General features: G+C 47.3%; 1 protein-coding gene across 1 annotated transcript in view; it reads left to right on the plus strand.

Moving 5' to 3' along the window:
• Nucleotides 1-8,992: 8,992 nt before the first annotated feature.
• The window catches only part of Tpd52 (tumor protein D52), a 90,011-nt gene continuing 84,386 nt past the window's right edge, over nucleotides 8,993-14,617 (plus strand). The window contains exon 1 of the mRNA XM_038347407.1: nucleotides 8,993-9,093. Coding sequence (XP_038203335.1) covers nucleotides 9,075-9,093 — 19 coding nt within the window. The 5' untranslated portion in view covers nucleotides 8,993-9,074. The remainder of the gene's footprint in view (nucleotides 9,094-14,617) is intronic.

Consider the following 14,617-nt stretch of genomic DNA (forward strand, 5'->3'; position numbering starts at 1 on the left):
AGTGCAGGATATGGAAACCGTGCTTAACATACGTCAACCATGTTATTGAGAGTGAATGACAGCAGATACCCGAAGATAGTATTGCTTGGAAGAGTGCACAGGATAAGACGAGGAGGAAGGCCCCCAAAATGCTAGCCAGAAAGCATAAAGGAAGACTGTGGAACCTTGGGTATGACAATAATACAAGCATCTAGGACTGCCTAGGATAGGAACTGGTGTGGGAGAATTGTCTGTATTCTGTCTATCATGTTTTAAATAAATGCTGATTGGCCAGGCAGGAAGTATAGGTGGGTCAACCAGACAGAAAGTAGAAATAATACAATAAAAACAGGAGAATTCTGGGAAGGAGGAAGTTGATTCCTTCCAGTCCTGCGCAGACAACCGAGAAAGCAGGATGTGACCTGCCAGCTAAAAAAGGTACGGAGCCATATGGCAAAAATAGATCAAAATAATGGGTTAATATAAAGTACAAGAGCTAATAAGTAACCTAAGCTAATGGGCCAATCAGCTTTATAACTTATAGAGATCTCTGTGTGATTTTCTTTGGGGCTTGCCGGCTATGGGGAACTAGGCGGGACAAAAAGCCCCAATAAACAGGCCCCATCTGTGTTACAAGGAACAATGGAGAAGTGCCATAAACGGGCTGCCCATGCATGACTAGCATACCTGGTGTGTTGGAGAGAGGATCAAACCCAGGGCATGAGAATGCTGGGCAAGCATCTACCAACTAAGCGACACCATAGCCCTGGGACATGCGCACGTGCAGCCAGTAACATTAGGACTCACAGTCCACTCATCACACTACCCTCTTTGCAGCTCCTCACCAGCCTTCCTGAACCCAACTCCTGGTACAAATATCAATAGCTTTTTCTTTCTTAATTTTTTAAATTGATTCTTTGGAAAATTTTTATTCGAAAATAATTCCGCATCATGCATCCCAATCCCCCTTATTTCCCAGTCACCTCCATATCCGTCCCTCACCCCCATAGGGTCCTCCCCAAAATGAAAAACTATTAAAAACAAAACAAACAAATCCCCACTTCTCTCCTCCATCTTTCTACCTCCCCAACACCTCTTCCTGCATCTTAGTGGCATTGGGAGCTGTGGTGTGTCACACAGTAGACTCTTTTTTTTCTTTTTTTGGGGGGGGGGGTTTCGAGACAGGGTTTCTCTGCAGCTTTTTTAGAGCCTGTCCTGGAACTAGCTCTTGTAGACCAGGCTGGCCTCGAACTCACAGAGATCCGCTTGCCTCTGCCTCCCGAGTGCTGGGATTAAAGGCGCAGTAGACTCTTTTGTTCATGCCACGTCCTTGCAAAAGTTTATTGTAATGGGTGTTGGTCTGTTCAAAGCCTCTGGCTTCTGGTGCACCATTAACACTGGACCTCACTGAAACTTTTCCTGGAAATCCTGCCATTTCCCCAAGTCATGGAGATTCTATAGCTATGGCTTCCTTCACACACTCTGGCAGGTCATGGATGGGGTGGATGTTTGGGCAGGCCAACTCAAAGCCTTGGCTGTGGGTCTGGGTGGCTGATTTTGTCAGTCTGGGCTGCTGGAGCTGCCCCACTCAGGCAAGGGATGGAGCCAGCTCTCCCATACCTGTCGTGGGGGGGGTCATCTTTCCAGAGCATGGACCAGCTCTCCCACACCTGTCGTGGGGGGGTCGTCTTTCCAGAGCATGGGGCCAGCTCTCCCACACCTGTCATGGGGGGGTCATCTTTCCAGAGCATGAGGCCAGCTCTCCTGCTTCAGTGGCCAGCTAAGAGCAGGACTGGCTCTCTCAGGGCCAGCATAAGGCGATGCCAACTTAGCACAGCCATTGGATTTCAACTCACATGGTTCCCATGGCTCCCTGTGTATTTTGGACTACAGAGATTAGCATAGACCCCTGCTGCAGCAGGACCATAGATCCAGACATGGCCCTTGGGAGCAGCATGGGCCCAATGCCACCTAGGCCCCGATAGCATCACAGGCAACCCAGATCAGCATGGCCCTAAAATACAAACATGGTGTCAGGTGGTTGACCGGTAGACACCAGGTATCCAAATGTTCCTGGTGGTAACAGAAGCCAAGGACATCAAATGGACCCAGACAGTAGCTTGAGCCCGGATATCATCATGGCCCTGGGTGGCAGCACAGATCGCTCATCCTGGGCATGGGCCTGGTAACCACATAACCCTCAGACGCCAACATAGTCTCAGGTGGCGGCCCAGATCCAGACACTGGGCATCCGTGTGGTCTTTGGAGGGAACTTGGGTCATGGATGTCAACATGGACTCTGACTGGAGTAGGACTATGGGCCCAGACACAATTTTCAGCAACAACCCAGGACATCATGATGGACCCGGGTGGCAAGCAAGTCACCCACATCAGCCTGTTCCCCACTGCCTTGCTTCTTCAGTTCTGCCTCTTCCTACAACACACAAACCGGTCCACTTCTCTTTCTCTCCCATCTCTCCACCATATTTGCTCATCACAATGGTGTTTACCTTGTGGTAATAGGTGAGCTTGTGGATGTCCCCAGCCTTCCCAAGGCCATGAGGACCCAGGTGGGCTGTAGCTTTCACACACCTGGAAATATGGATAACTCTTGATATACCAATTTAACCTTGCATACTTCATTCTCAAAAAGCTGAGTTGGGAGTAAGGAGAATGGATAGAAACCCAGGTGACTCTAGGACTTGCCATTGTACAAAATAATGACTCCTAAAGATAAAGTGTATGGACAGGAGCTAGGGAGCCCAATGCCAGTGACATGCCTCCTCCAACAAGGCCACACTCCCTAATCCTTCCCAAACAGTTCCACTAACTAGGGACCAAGGGTTCCAATATATGAGTCTATGGGTATCTGTGAGGGCACAGTTTTGAATCTGTTTCCATCTTGACTAAAGGTGAGAGAGCTGAGATCTGGTCTTGCTCCTCAAGGACAAATAACAGGATGTTTGGCCAAGGGTGTGGCTACTGGACGCCTTACTCCTCAAAGGCCAGTCAACAGGATGTTTGACTTAGGGCCAGTTACTAGGTTGTTTTGAGGTGTGAGGAGGTATTTACTCTCGCCTGTTATGTGTTTTTCCCTTTTGACTGCGGCATAGAAGGACAGTGAGTGATAAACTTGGGGCCCCTTTTTACAGTCTTCACTGGGAGCCTCCTGACTCTATTTTCTGCCTTTTGTCTGTTTTATTTTCCCTCAGTCCACATCCCTACCCTCCTTCTCAGGAATGCACAGCCAAGTTGAGCTGGAGCTGACAGGTGCCATTGTCATTAAAAAAAATTTGAAGAACCAAAGTTCCTCTATTTTTGTACTCCACCTCCATCTTGTGTCCATTGTAAGTTATTTCCCATAAAACGTTTCAGTCCTCAGAAATGTCTAGGGGCAAAAATAACAGGGTAGCCATCTGGAGAGCACAGATGACTGCAGAATGTCCCCACCCGAAGGTCAACCAATAAAAAAAACTTGACAAGCAACAGGCGAGGTTCAAAAACAAAATTTCTGAAAAGTCCTTAGACACAAGCCAATCAGGATTGAACTTGTCACCAGCACTCTGCTAATGTAACTTTTCTGGGTTTTGCCTTTAAATAATGCACTCTAGAAGGGCAGGGTACCTCCTCTTGCTGCTGTGCTGACAAGGTCCCTGTTGGCTTGTGCATGCAATAAACCTTGCTTTTGCATTTTGGTGAGTCGGTCTTCCTGGTGGTCTTTTGGGGTCCCCACAGACTAGGCATAACAAAACCCACAAATCCCTTGGTTTTCTTCTTTGCTTGCTATCTATCTATCTATCTGTAGGAGGGAGGCCGCTAATTCATTCCTAGATGCTTAGCCCCCGAAATAATCACACAGAAACCATATTAATTAAATCACTGCTTGGCCCATTAGCTCTAGCTTATTATTGGCTAACTCTTACATCTTAATTTAACCCATCTCCATTAATCTGCGTATTACCATGTGGCAGTGGCTTACTGGCTAAAGTTCCTGCATCTAAATGGGGGGGGGGCTACCTGGCTTCTCTCTGACTCCACCCTTCTTTCTCCCAGCATCCAGTCCAGTCCTCTGTACCTAGCTCTGCTCCTCCCCGCCCTGCTCTGCTATTGGCTCAAAGCAGTTCTTTATTCATTAATGGTAATCACAGCATACAGAGGGAAATCCCACATCATCTATCTATCTATCTATCTATCTATCTATCTATCTATCTATCTATCTATCTATCATCTATGTGTGTATGTTTGTGAGATAGAGGGGTAGAGAGAAAGATAGAGAGAAGAAGGAGGTGATACAGCTAGAAAGAGGGGTGCTGACTTCTTTCCCATGTAGTCTATCACTGCTATATAGCCAAAGAGAACCTTGAACTCTTGGTCCTCCCATTGCTACCTCCTGAGTACTCCTACCATGCTTGGTTTTATCCTCCTGTTTTGAACTCATTTTTGTACCCACAGGCTCCTGATGGCAAGTCCTAAATTATTATTTTTATTATTATTATTTTATATTTTATTTTTAATTTTTTTTTGGAAAATTTGTCTTGTAAGTGTGGTTCCTCTGGGCATTCTCCACTAGCAGCTTAGCATTTTGGCTGGCTCAGCTCTGTAAGATCAATTACCAGTGCTTGGCTTTCTGCGGTCTCTTTGTCCTTGTGGTTTTGTCTCCTTACTGTAATTTTAGTAGCGTTGGGGAGGAGTAAGCATGGATGGATGCTGGAAAGGTACTTAAAGCCACTAAACTTTCCAAAGAGTAGATTTAATGGTATATAACTTTTCTGTCAGTAGAATACATTTAAAACACCTTTCATACTTGGGGTTTTTGTCATAAAACATGACTACAGATTTTAGAGATGAGGAGAATGAGCCAGAGGAGCATCTGTGAGAAACCCAGAACAGTAATGGCTTAAATCAGGGCCTTTAGTGCTGACTTGGCTCTGTATCTGGCCTTGCAGCTTGCCTTTGAGCAGTAGCGTGTGCGGCTGTTTAGCACTGACCCTGCACTTGCCGTTCTCCTGCCCTGTCTGTGCAGGAGGAACACTGATACTTACGAAAGCTAACCTTTATTTCCGGACCAGTGAAATGGTTTGTAAGACGCTGACTCAAAGCCAGGTCTGGGCATGCAGCTCACTTGCAATATCCCATGCCTGGCAAGAGCAACATCCTGGATTCAATTCTAAGCACTGAAACAAAAGAAGAAAAAATATTGTTAATTATATTATCATTGATCCTAAAATAGCCGACGATGTTTATACCCTTGGGCCATCTTCAGGCTGGATGGGAAAGCGAGAACCCATGATAACAGCAAAGGTTGAATGCTCAGGAGAAAAGGGGCTGTGTCTCCCCTGGGCTTCCTCCCCCTCCCAGCTCTCATATGTAGCCTGTTAAATACCCAGCATTCAGAGGGGCTGAACATGCAAGGGGGTTTAGTGGTCTATGGCTTTTCTTAACATAGCCCAGATCAATGCTGTGAGATCATTTCCTGTTACTACTCAGGGATTGCATGTCAGAATCTCATTAGCGTTGAGTCCTCTTTCCCGCCAGCACCCATCCCTGCACATTCTTAGTCTTCGCTTCATCGTCACCTTCTCATACACCTACGGGACGGGAGACAGCTATGATGTTGTCTTAAGCAATTCACTATCAACTGTGTGTCACCAAATAGATTTCTCTCCAAAGCTGATCTTGATTTTTTGGGCCTCTTAAGGTCTCAGCCCTTTGAACTGTGACAGGCTGAGCAGGGAAGGCCGGTCTTTCTCCTGGACCATGACAACCTCCCCAACTGTGCTCTGCTGTGCTGCTAGTCTGACCAGCCAGCAAGTCAGGATCGCTCTGGAGCTGCCACACTCAGCAAATAAAGACAGAGGATGCCGAAGATGGTGGCTGAGGAATGAACAAATATTTTCAGTAAAATACAACACAAACACTATAGGGGTTATACTAACACTAAAATAAACGAAGAAACTTATCACATACTTGAAATTCAAATCGAAATTGGTACCTTTTATTTTACCTGGAGACTCTAAGTCCAGGCTACTGGGAAGCCACAGCACTGGGCCCTGGCTTATAAAATGAGAATCAGTGCCTCTCTTGGGGGAAGGAGGCCTTATTTCCAAACAGACAGCCCTATTCATACCTGTACCCTCTCTGTAGATCATAACCCCTCCACGGGCAGGTATCTCTGAAATCTCTTGTCTTGGCAGGCCTGCATGCATTATTGGGGTTTTTGGCCTCATTCCCAGGATAAGCTTTGTGATGGCCATGCTGGTCTGGAAGTGTGGCCAAGGGGCAGCTGATGGTCTAAAGCAGGTATAAGGAAAGGACCAGAGACAGTCAGGGCCTCTATTGGTTTCTGCAGTGGTTTGAATAAAATGGCCCCCATAGGTGCATAGGGAATGCCACTATTAGGAGGTGTGGCCTTGTTGGAGTGGGTGTGACTTTGTAACAGGAAGCACGGTGGCATGCTTGGGGTCTCAGATGCTCAAGTCACAGCCAGTGTGGCAGTTCACTTCTGCTGCCACAGATCATGTGGGATTCCCAGCTCCTTCGCCAGCACCATGTCTGCCCGCATGTTGCCATGCTTCTGGCTGTGATGATAGTGGATAGGACCTCTGAACTGTAAGCCAGTCCCAGTTAAATGTTTTCTTTAAAAGTGTTGCTGAGGTCAGGGTGTCTCTTCACAGCAATAGAAACCCTATTATAACTTAGACAGCATCCTTGCCCCAAACTTCAAGGGTGTCACAGCAGAAGGCATCCTGATGTCTCTATACTTTGTATGATTTCTGATGGCTTTCAGGTTGGGGAGGTATGCATGATGAGGGCAGAGTACCAAATTTTCACGTGCATAATGTTTTTTGTTTGTTTGTTTGTTTAGTGGCAGGGAACTGTGCGTGCCAAACCCACCCTACCTAACTGAGCCATCCATACTGGAAGTCCATCTCTTCTTCCTTAGTCTTCAAGTCTTATGCTTGTTTCAGTTAAGGTTTAAGGTTTTGAAAAAAATCTACTGTTTCTTGTAGAGATTTCAGCAATGGATTAGTTTATAGAAGAATCTACCTGGCTACTGTGGCGCATGTCTCTAGTTTGGGAGATAAGAAATTCGAGGCCAGCCTAGGTCACACCGTAAGCCTTATGTGTATGCCTGATGTGGTACACAGATGTAATCCTGGGGCTTTACGCTTGCTAGGGAAGCTCCCCCAGCTAAGTGGCCTCTCCTGCTCTTTGTCTCTGCTTTTGAGACAGGGTCTCATGGAGCCCAGGCTGACTTCTAAGTCTGTATGTATCCAAATGTGGACATGACCTCCTGATCTTACTGCCTCCGTTTCCTAGGTACCAAGACTATAAGTGTGGCACCACCATGCTAGGCTTACAGAATAGGTTGCAAAATGCCCTGGTGTATCAGGTTTGCACTTGAGCCATGTAACAGGAGCCCAAATAATAATGATTTTACAAAGCAGGCATTGATCTTTCTTTGATAGAAGGCAGGTCGACATGACCAGATCCTTTCTGCCTTTGTTTCTGCCAGCCATCCTTGGCTTCCTTCCTTCTAGTTACACCATGCTCATTGCTCCTGTAAGTAAAGGGGGAAATAATGGTCTCTCTCCCTCCCTCCCTCCCTCTCCTTCCCTTCCCCCTCTCTATTCTCTTTCTTTCTGTCTCTCTCTCTCTCTTCTCCCCCCTCTCTCCATGATAGCCCTTGGTAGCCCTATATAGCCCAGGTTGGCTCCAAATTTGTGGTCCTCCTCCTTCTGCTTCCCTAGTGCTGAAATTATTCTTTTACATGCAGCCAAGAAGGGATCTCTGTCCTTTTCTTTAACTAGTTTCTTGAAGCTTGTCTTAGTTAGGATTTCTATTGCTGTGAAAAACCATGACCAAAAAGCAAGTTGGGGAGGAAAGGGTTTATTTGTCTTACACTTGAGCATTGCTGTTCATCATCGAAGTGAGGCAGAATAGGAACTCAAACAGGGCAGGATCCCAGAAGCAGGAGGCGAGACAGAGGCCATGGAGAGCAGCTGCTTATTGCCTTGCTTTCTATTTCTATGACTTGCTCTTCTAACCTTAGAGAACCGAGGACCAGCAGCCCAGGGATGGCACCACCCAACATGGGCAAGGCCTTCCCCATTGGTCACTAAATGAGAAGAGGTCTTACAGCTGGATCTCAAGGAAGCATTTTCTTAGCTGAGGTTCCTTCCTCTCTGACGACACTAGCTTGTGTCAAGTTGACACACAGAGCCCCAACTAGGCCAACCTTGCTTTTTCCTGGAGAGCTATCTCCAGCTACAAGGTCCTGCCTGGGCAGTATTTCAGCTGTGCAACACGCGGGTTCCCAAACAGTAAGAAAAACGAGAACATTTACATACATGAATGAGTATGTAAACTCTTCAAGAGATGAGGGATAAGGCAAGCGTTCTTTTTAAAATCTGAGACAGTCTTGCATCTTGTTATATAGTCCATGCTAGTCTCAAATGTACCATCTTCGAACATGCTACGCCTACACTTTTAACACTAAGCTACACTCCCAGACATATGTAGTTCAAATTCTTTTTCATATTATAGTATTTCCTTCCATGCCAAATTTACCTTAATGTTGATATATACATATACATACACACATATAAACACTTCAACAGTAATAAGAATTTATTCTGAATCAAGTATGGCTATGGTTCAAGAACACTAAGTCACCCAAATGACTCTTTCCACCTTGCAAACAGTGTTTTCCGTTCGAGCAGGTGCACAGGGGCGGAGAAAGGGGCAGTCACGAGACCAGAAGCCTGGGAGGAAACTTTCGGTCGCAAACTTGCAAGCGAAGTGCAAACGCCACCGACTCGCAGCTGCTTGCCCAGCCACGGAGCCCCCTTTCTTTCCCCTTTTAGCCCTTCCCTGGCCTTTTCCGACCTTCAGGACTCCTGCCCGGCGCCGCCGCCCGCGCCGACGTGGCGGAGCGCACAGGTCACGGTCAGGTGGTCGGTGACGCCCGGGCCCGGCTCCCGGGAGGGCGGCGCCAACGCCCGGGGTGGGGACTGCGCGGCGGCCGCGGGCGGAGCGCGGAGCGGCGCGGAGGAGCGCGGCGGGCGGAGCGCCGGGAGCGAGGTGGCACAGACATGGAACGCGGCGAGCAAGGTAGGCGGTGGCAGGCTCCCGGCGACCGCGCGGAGCCTCGGAGCGGCGTCTGGGCGACCCCCGACCCGGCACGCTTCGGTGGCCGAGCCTGGGAGCCACTCACCAGCGCGGAGCGGGCATAGGGGCCTCTTCGCTGGAGCGTGAGTGTGAGCGAGTGTGCTCCGGCGTGCTCGAGCGAGTGTGCGCAATCGCGTGCGAGTGTACTGGGGAGAAGGGGAGCGAGAGCCGGCGGAGGTGCTAGGATACGCGCTGGGAGGACCACTCAGGCAGCTCGCCGGCCTCAGGGTCACCGCCAGATCCTGGAAGTGATGGGGTTCAGGTGGGACCATGACTTGAGAAGACTTCCTACCTGCCAGTTAGGATTCTTGGTGGTCTTTGGCCACAGTGTTTGGATGAAGATATTCGTCATACTAGGAGTCCCGAGAAACTGTAGAGTGCTGCCTGTGGGCTTGGTTGGGGGAAGGGAGCGTTCATGTTCTGGATCTTAGTGGCCAGGTGAATCTTAGAGATTCCGTGCACTGCGGCTTTCTATTTTCTCCCTAAGACAGCAACTCAAGTGAAATCGCCAGGAATAGAATCATAATGGGGATGTGGCCAGAGTAGGTTGTGGGTTTCGATTGAAATATTGACTACAATGACGAGCGCCGCTGTGAAACTGGTATGGGTGACGGTTTACAAATGCTGAAGAAAATACCCAGTGTTTACGAAGTGGGTTTAGGAATCGCTCCTGTTGTGTGCCCCTGTAGAACACTTCATTTTCTGCTTACTTGCCGCCGGTGTTTGCCTTTGGTATGAGTTTCAAGCATGAGTTATTAAAAATATAAATAAAACCATATTGTACTTGTACTGTATTTTATTTATGATTAATTTGTAAGGTAGAATTTTAACCCTTGTAACGCATCCATTCTTCTAAGTTCACACTGTGTGTGCTTATAAACCTGACATACAATATGTTACATGCTCATGAGTTTGTTACTCATGCACCTCTCTACACAGGCACACAAACTGTCTAGATTTTTGGCTTTTGGGGGTTGTTTCCTCTTTGAGCCTGTGTGGTTGACTGAATTAACAAAATAACTTGACCTTTGTGGGTCAAAGAGTTAGAAAGTTTGTCTGTATTAGAAACCCCCAGGACACCTTTATAAACCAGTATTATTTTATCTGACCTTTCATGCAGACTGTCTGGGTGATACATATGTGTGATTTGTTTGCGTGTCCTTTGCGTGCCTGTGTATGTTTTTGCATAGCCACGTTTAACATACTGATGTTTTTCAGTAACAGCTTGCTACTTTGACGTGTGCTAAAGTGCTGTTTGGTTTAGGTGTCTGGGCAACTCGCAATGGACTGCGTGTTTTTGCCCAGCAGCTGCCTCAGCCTGCTAATGAATGCACTGTGTGGTTTAGGGGATTTGCTTTTTAAGTTCCTAACTCTAGGAGTTGTAAGGAGAGTCTTCATAGTGTTCAAGTGTTTTCTGTGTGTGACATAGTTACTTGTTTTGCTGTCATAGTTTTCAGTTGGGCACCCTGCCCCCTTGGAGAGTGTGGGGGGAAGGCCAGCTGCCTTATTCTTGCTAGGAATTTCCTAAACCTTTGTGACAGGCCGCCTGCCATCAGCCAGACCCCAGGGAATATAAGGATGCAAGGCTTGTTGATGCTCAGGATTGAAAGTGCCCCTGTGGCTGCTTCCAGCTGCCACCCTCTGTCTCCCTAGTTCCCTTTTCGGTCTCTTTGTTTCCTGCTCCCTTTTTTTTCTTTCCTACTTCCTTTTCTCTGTGATAAGGCTGTGTTGTGCAGGACAGATAACTTTACTTGTAAGGGCCTTTGAACTGGCAGTGCAGGTGGGTTTGCCTTGAAGGAGTGTGCGGTGCAACACCTGCCTGGCTTCTCGTGTAGGGCAGGCGGTGGGATGTGTGGTTTTCAATCTGGTGCACACCAGCATCCCAGTGTTGGCTGGGATGCAGTGTAGCAAGCTGTGATTGTGCCCTTATTTAATTGTAAGGTTATTATTTTTCGTCCCCAGAGTATTTCAATCTAAATTGTAAACTCTTTGGACTTACTTTTTCTTTTTTCCCCCTTCCTTTTTTCTGTAAATCCCAGCCTCCGGCCTCCATCTTTCGAGGCCCCTCCCCTGTGCCCCTCAAACCTTGATCCCCTCCCCAGGAAAGGTCAAGACCACTCCCACGGGTTAGGGTTATTTAAATTACTCACCGGAAAATAAACACGTGGTTTTTCCTTTTTCTCTCTGGTGGTCGCATTGGCAACTTCTCCTTCCCCTCAGGCCACCAGGGAGTACAGATGTCTAATTAAATCTGGACATCTTTTAATCTGGTCTGACTTGGCTTGATTGTAATTATTTTGTGTCAGCAGAGAGCTTGCAGTTAGAAAATATTCCTAAAACTTTCCTTCCTTTTTTGTTTTGTTCGAGACAGAGTTTCTCCATGTAGCTGCCCTGGCTGTTCTGGAACTTGCTTTGTAGACCAGGCTGGCCTTGAACTCCTAGAGATCCTCTTGCCTTTGCCTCCCGAGTGCTGGGACTAAAGGACTTAAGTTAAATGTCCCCTTCTTGTCTGACATGAACTCTCTTTAGAAGGCCTTAGATTTTCTTGTGTGATGTTGGTGCCCTATATTTTGCTACTGATCTTTTTGGGTGGTTGTTTTGTTTTTTTCAAGACAGGGTTTCTCTGTAGCTTTGGGGTCTGTCCTGGAACTAGCTCTTGTAGGCCCAGCTGTCCTTGAACTCACAGAGATCATCAGCCTGCCTCTGCTGCCCAAGTGCTGGAATTAAAGTACTGCTCCACCACGACTGGTTGCTACTAATCCCCTTAACAGACCTATAAGCATAAAACAGACAAATTTCCGTCATGTTCTTTGATACTTTGTAGTATATGCCCAGGTTATTTTTCTACTTTTTGTTTAGACGTTGGGTACCATGCTTTCTTTCTATTGCAAGGGATCTCACAAATACCTTCGCTGCATACTGCTCTCCAAGCATGCTCAGGCATTAGCTGGGCAGGAAACTTAACGTGGATGGTGTTTCCTATGCTGCACCACTGTGCCACTTGCTTACTGGAGCATGCCTGTGTGACAACAAAGACCTCCTGTCTTTTTTACTGAATAAATATTTATATGCAAGGACTCCCTTATGTCAGTAAGAGCTTGAGCGCTGTAATAGGGTGGCAGCCGTAGTCCATCTCCTGAGCATGGTGTTCCTGTCAGAGATACTGTGACAGCCGTAGTCCATCTCCTGAGCATGGTGATCCTGTCAGGAATACTGTGACAGCCGTAGTCCATCTCCTGAGCATGGTGATCCTGTCAGGGATACTGTGACAGCCGTAGTCCATCTCCTGAGCATGGTGATCCTGTCAGGGATACTGTGACAGCCGTAGTCCATCTCCTGAGCATGGTGATCCTGTCAGGGATACTGTGACAGCCGTAGTCCATCTCCTGAGCATGGTGATCCTGTCAGGGATACTGTGACAGCCGTAGTCCATCTCCTGAGCATGGTGATCCTGTCAGGGATACTGTGACAGCCGTAGTCCATCTCCTGAGCATGGTGATCCTGTCAGGGATACTGTGACAGCCGTAGTCCATCTCCTGAGCATGGTGATCCTGTCAGGTATACTGTGACAGCCGTAGTCCATCTCCTGAGCATGGTGTTCCTGTCAGGGATACTGTGACAGTAGTAGTCGTCCATCTCCTGAGCATGGTGATCCTGTCAGGGATACTGTGACAGCCGTAGTCCATCTCCTGAGCATGGTGTTCCTGTCAGGGATACTGTGACAGTAGTAGTCGTCCATCTCCTGAGCATGGTGATCCTGTCAGGGATACTGTGACAGCCGTAGTCCATCTCCTGAGCATGGTGTTCCTGTCAGGGATACTGTGACAGCTGTAGTCCATCTCCTGAGCATGGTGATCCTGTCAGGGATACTGTGACAGCCGTAGTCCATCTCCTGAGCATGGTGATCCTGTCAGGGATACTGTGACAGTAGTAGTTGTCCATCTCCTGAGCATGGCGTTCCTGTCAGTGAAGTAGTATTTAAAGGGAAAAAGGAATGGTTACCAGAGCCAGAAACCCGAGGAGAGAAGAGGCAGAAGGGGAAGAACAGTGGAATGATGTGTTGTTCTTTAACCATATAGCCTTAGAGATAGCTCAGATCTGGGATGTCACTTATTTAAAAGTAAAGTAGGTGTAGAGAAGAACGGATGACCCAAAGGGTCTCCTTGGGTGACATCAGGAGCGACCTGTTATTGCTCAGGTTATTGCTCAGCCCCCTCTGTTCCCTTCTGTCTGCATGGATCTTCGTTAGGTTTCCTCCACTTCCTGCTTGTATTTTTTTTTTGTGACAGCCTGCCCGACCATCCCAAGTGGGAAAGCTGAGTAGTGGGAGTGGCTGTGGTCTTTTAGCAGATTCTCTAAACAGAATAATCTGTGCTACACACCCAGAGCAGAACAAAGCAACGCCCAGTCCCTCTGGTCCTTGCGAGGAGCCCTTTGCTGCAGGCTAAGTTCATTTTATACCCTCTTGGGGTTAATTTACTGCTTTCCTTGTTGACTGTTGTAAAATCTTTCTTTTGAGACCCTCACAAACTTTAAACTGGCTGGGTACCAGCTGTAAAGATACCTAGTTTTACATTTTTAATTTAAAGAAGAGATCAAAGGATTTGTTGGTTGATTGGTGGTTTGATCTAGCAGGATCTTGCTAGGTAGCCAAGGCTGGCCTAGAACTTTCAGTCTTTCAGACTATGTGCTGGGTCAGAAGTGGAGGCCAGTGGTTTGGTGATTCAGGGTACCTAAGTTGTTAATGAAAATTAAAAAAAAAACCAACATTAAGCTCTAAAAATGTGTTTTTTTGGGGTGGGAAATTAAAATTATTTTAGAAAAATTAGAAACGGGGAGGAATAGAAAGAAAATAAAATTCGATTTTGTTTTGCTGGGGCTGCTGGATGAACCCGGGCCTCGGGATCGAACCCAGGTTCAGGGCTCAGACGGTGAGCCATGTGTCCAGCAGCTTCATTGTTGAATGTGTGTGTGTTCAGAGGCCAGGGAAAAACAAGTGGTTTTATCTCTCTTCACCTTACTTCTTCGGATAAAGTCGCCCACTGAGCCTGAAGCTCAACATTTTAGCCAGGCTGGTGAGCTGGAATTTTCTGTCTCTGTCCCTACTGATGGGGGTCACAGGCATTGGTATTGACCTTGCTTTTCACATGGGTGCTGTTTTTTTTAATTTTTGTTTTTCAAGACAGGGTTTCTCTGTGTGGCCCAGGCTATCCTGGAACTTACTCTGTAGACCAGGCAGGCTACGACCTCAGAGATCTTCCTGCCTCGGCTTCTGAGTCCTGGGATTCACTGCCATCCAGTATGTACTGGGGTTTTGAACTCAGTTCCTCATGGAGAACTAGCACTTTTGCCAATTAAGCCATTTCCTTCGCTATTTATTTGTTTTTAAAGACGTTTCTTCCAGTTCTAGGCTGACCTTAAACTCCTTGTCCTCTTGCCTCTGCCTCCCAAATACCACCAAGCCTGG

The sequence above is a fragment of the Arvicola amphibius genome, chromosome 11 (genome assembly GCF_903992535.2).
Source record: "Arvicola amphibius chromosome 11, mArvAmp1.2, whole genome shotgun sequence".
In the NCBI taxonomy this organism is placed as follows: Eukaryota; Metazoa; Chordata; class Mammalia; order Rodentia; family Cricetidae; genus Arvicola; species Arvicola amphibius.